We start from the raw sequence: 2,654 nt of genomic DNA on the forward strand, positions 1-2,654 counted from the left end.
GACATAAAATTATTATTTTATTCTGGTTAAGGGATTGTTATAATATTGATTCATATTTTATTATATATGAATTATATTCCACAAAAAATCAAAGAATGTAAATTTAATAGTGAGTTTGTTTTCATTTTCATTTTAATTTTATATAGTTTTAATTTTATTTTTTAATATTTTAGATAGTATATTTAAATTAAAAATTTAAAGTTAATTTTAAAAATTTATATATATTAATTAATAATTTATCTTAAAAAAATTTATATATTTATTTAACAGCCAGGAAAAATTGCTGGCTTGCATCTTTATATGCCGAAAAAAGAAAACACGATAGAAAATTCGTGCGGCACTATTACCAAATATGGTAAGAACCTCTATAAAAGTGATAGAATTCGTAGTGGTCCACACTCGGAGATCTTTTAAACAGAAAGATAGCAAGAATAAGCAATCAAATGGCTTCCACTGCTTCTCCAATGGCCAGCCAATTCAGGAGCAGCTTTGCCTCTTCCTCAACTAAGAGGCTTGCTGTTCCTATAGACATAAATATTGGAGCTACATTTAGAATCTCACCCGGTAAGAGAAGCTTCATTATCAAAGCTGTTCAGGTAAAGATTCTTTTTCTTGTGAGTTCTTTACATTAATGTATAGGCTTCTTAGATTTTGTTGTTATTATTCAAACAAATAGTCTGATGATTCAACCAATCTGCATGTTATATGGAGCCTTGTTCCTAAAGCAAGATATATGTATATGTTGGTGATAGATACCGAGAGAGATGGAAGCAATAGAGGAATATCCAATGAATGGTGGGCATGGAATCTATAGTTATGCCAAGAACTCTTACCGCCAGGTACAGCACAAATTGGTGGTAGAGATCGAAGCTAAGCTTGCTATAAGCAAATCATAATGGAAATAGCCACAAAGAAAATTAATAGTGACATTTTCTTTGCTTACTTGCAGGGACAAGCTATAAATGCTGTCAAGGAACTGATCAAAGAGGAAATTACTGAAAAGCTTGATATCAATAAATTTCCTTCATCGGACACATTTCGGATCGTAGATGTGGGTTGTTCTACTGGACCTAATACGTTCTTTGCAGTTCAAAACGTACTTGAAGCAGTAGAAAAGAAGTATCAGCGTGAAGGACTGGATCATTGTAGATTGCCTGAGTTCCAAGTTTTCTTTAATGATCATTCTTCCAATGATTTCAATACCCTCTTCACATCCCTTCCTCCGAACAAGAATTACTACGTTGCAGGCGTGCCTGGTTCTTTCCATGCTCGTTTATTTCCTGAAGCCTCTCTTCACATTGTCATCTCCTCCTATGCTCTCCAATGGATTTCTCACATACCAAAAGAGTTGGTGGATAGGAGCTCTCCTGCATGGAATAAAGGGAGGACATATTATGCGCATGCAGGAGCTGAAACTATAAAGGCTTATGCAGATCAATTTGCAAAGGACATGGATAACTTCTTTCATTTCAGGGCACAAGAGGTTGTCACTGGAGGAATGGTTCTGCTAACTATCCCAGGTGGCCGATGGGACTATCAAATTCTTTCCAATACTTTACATGACCTCTTGGAATCCGCTATTGTGGACCTGGCTAAGAAGGTCAGTAGCCTCTCAATCTCTAAAATTTCTCTTACTCTCCGATTGCACAAGTAGGACAATTAAGGATCTATAACTTGCTGTTTGGATTAACCAGTTTTTCTCTTTTCCTTTGTGTTTTGCCTTTTCCATTTTGAATGCACTAGAGCAGGGAATCATAAGTGAAGAGAAACTGGACTCCTTCAATGTACCACAATACTTTCCCTCTCCACAAGAAATGGAAGCAGCTGTTAAACGAAATGGGTGTTTCAGCATAGAAAGAATAGAGTGCCTCCACGATGAAAAGAAGCAAGCCAATCCAAAGGAAGCAAGAGTATTTTCCTCCCACATGAGAGCTGGGCTAGAGTTTCTGCTGTCGGAGCATTTTGGACATGAAATCATGGATGAACTGTTCGACTTATTCACTAAAAAAATTGAAGAATGTGAAGTCTTTGATATGGGGGTCGCCTTTAAATTGCTTGTGGTCCTTAAACGCAAGTAATCCACTATTTATTAATAATTAGTAGAAGATCAGGTGGAAAATCTTGACGGACACGTTCTTCAAGATAAGACTAGTCTGATCATATATCAATGTCTATCGTGTTCCCGGGTTTCAACTCTTACTTAATGATTTGGATTGGGACGCGAGATATTAGATTAATAGAATAAAAAGAGTGCTAGACTGGAATCTCAATCCCCTATAAATATTATAAATGTATTTCATTGTGTTATATGTTTGAAGAATTTAAATTTAGATCTCTTTGTTTTCCTCACGATATGCGTGAATTGGTTTGTTCCTTAGGAACCAAATCCATGTAAGAATTGTGTTCCATTGCTGGATCCAAATAGCCTATGTTATCATCCCCACTAAAAACTTTCTTCCCTTGAATATGCTTCTTAAGAATTCCAAATGATTCTAGCGCAAACTCTATTTCCCTATTTTCCCCTCCCTCTTTCCAGCAAGCCATAACTGAACCCATGCCAGTGTACCATGGGCGGGCTTGAGGTTTGAGAATGTTTGAAATCTGCCACACTAATTTGGTGGTGAGTGTGCTTGTATTTATATACATCTAATATG

General features: G+C 36.1%; 1 protein-coding gene across 1 annotated transcript; it reads left to right on the forward strand.

The window, feature by feature from the left end:
• Positions 1 to 390: 390 nt before the first annotated feature.
• LOC105108043 (probable S-adenosylmethionine-dependent methyltransferase At5g38100) lies at positions 391 to 2,382 on the forward strand. Its single transcript, XM_011002180.1, has 5 exons — positions 391 to 596; positions 753 to 839; positions 950 to 1,600; positions 1,749 to 2,127; positions 2,206 to 2,382. The coding sequence occupies exons 1-4, from the start codon at positions 444 to 446 to the stop codon at positions 2,076 to 2,078; spliced, it is 1,221 nt and encodes a 406-aa protein (XP_011000482.1). The 5' UTR covers positions 391 to 443; the 3' UTR covers positions 2,079 to 2,127; positions 2,206 to 2,382.
• Positions 2,383 to 2,654: the final 272 nt, after the last annotated feature.

This window comes from Populus euphratica, unplaced genomic scaffold, assembly GCF_000495115.2.
Source record: "Populus euphratica unplaced genomic scaffold, PopEup_1.0 scaffold180.1, whole genome shotgun sequence".
Classification (NCBI taxonomy): domain Eukaryota; kingdom Viridiplantae; phylum Streptophyta; class Magnoliopsida; order Malpighiales; family Salicaceae; genus Populus; species Populus euphratica.

Excerpts from the sequence above, each read along its gene's own strand:
- LOC105108043 (XM_011002180.1), top strand. The coding sequence starts at position 444 with ATGGCTTCCACTGCTTCTCCAATGGCCAGCCAATTCAGGAGCAGCTTT. Across the intron at positions 840-949 it reads CCAAGAACTCTTACCGCCAG|GGACAAGCTATAAATGCTGT; the intron begins GTACAGCACAAA and ends GCTTACTTGCAG. Across the intron at positions 1,601-1,748 it reads TTGTGGACCTGGCTAAGAAG|GGAATCATAAGTGAAGAGAA; the intron begins GTCAGTAGCCTC and ends GCACTAGAGCAG.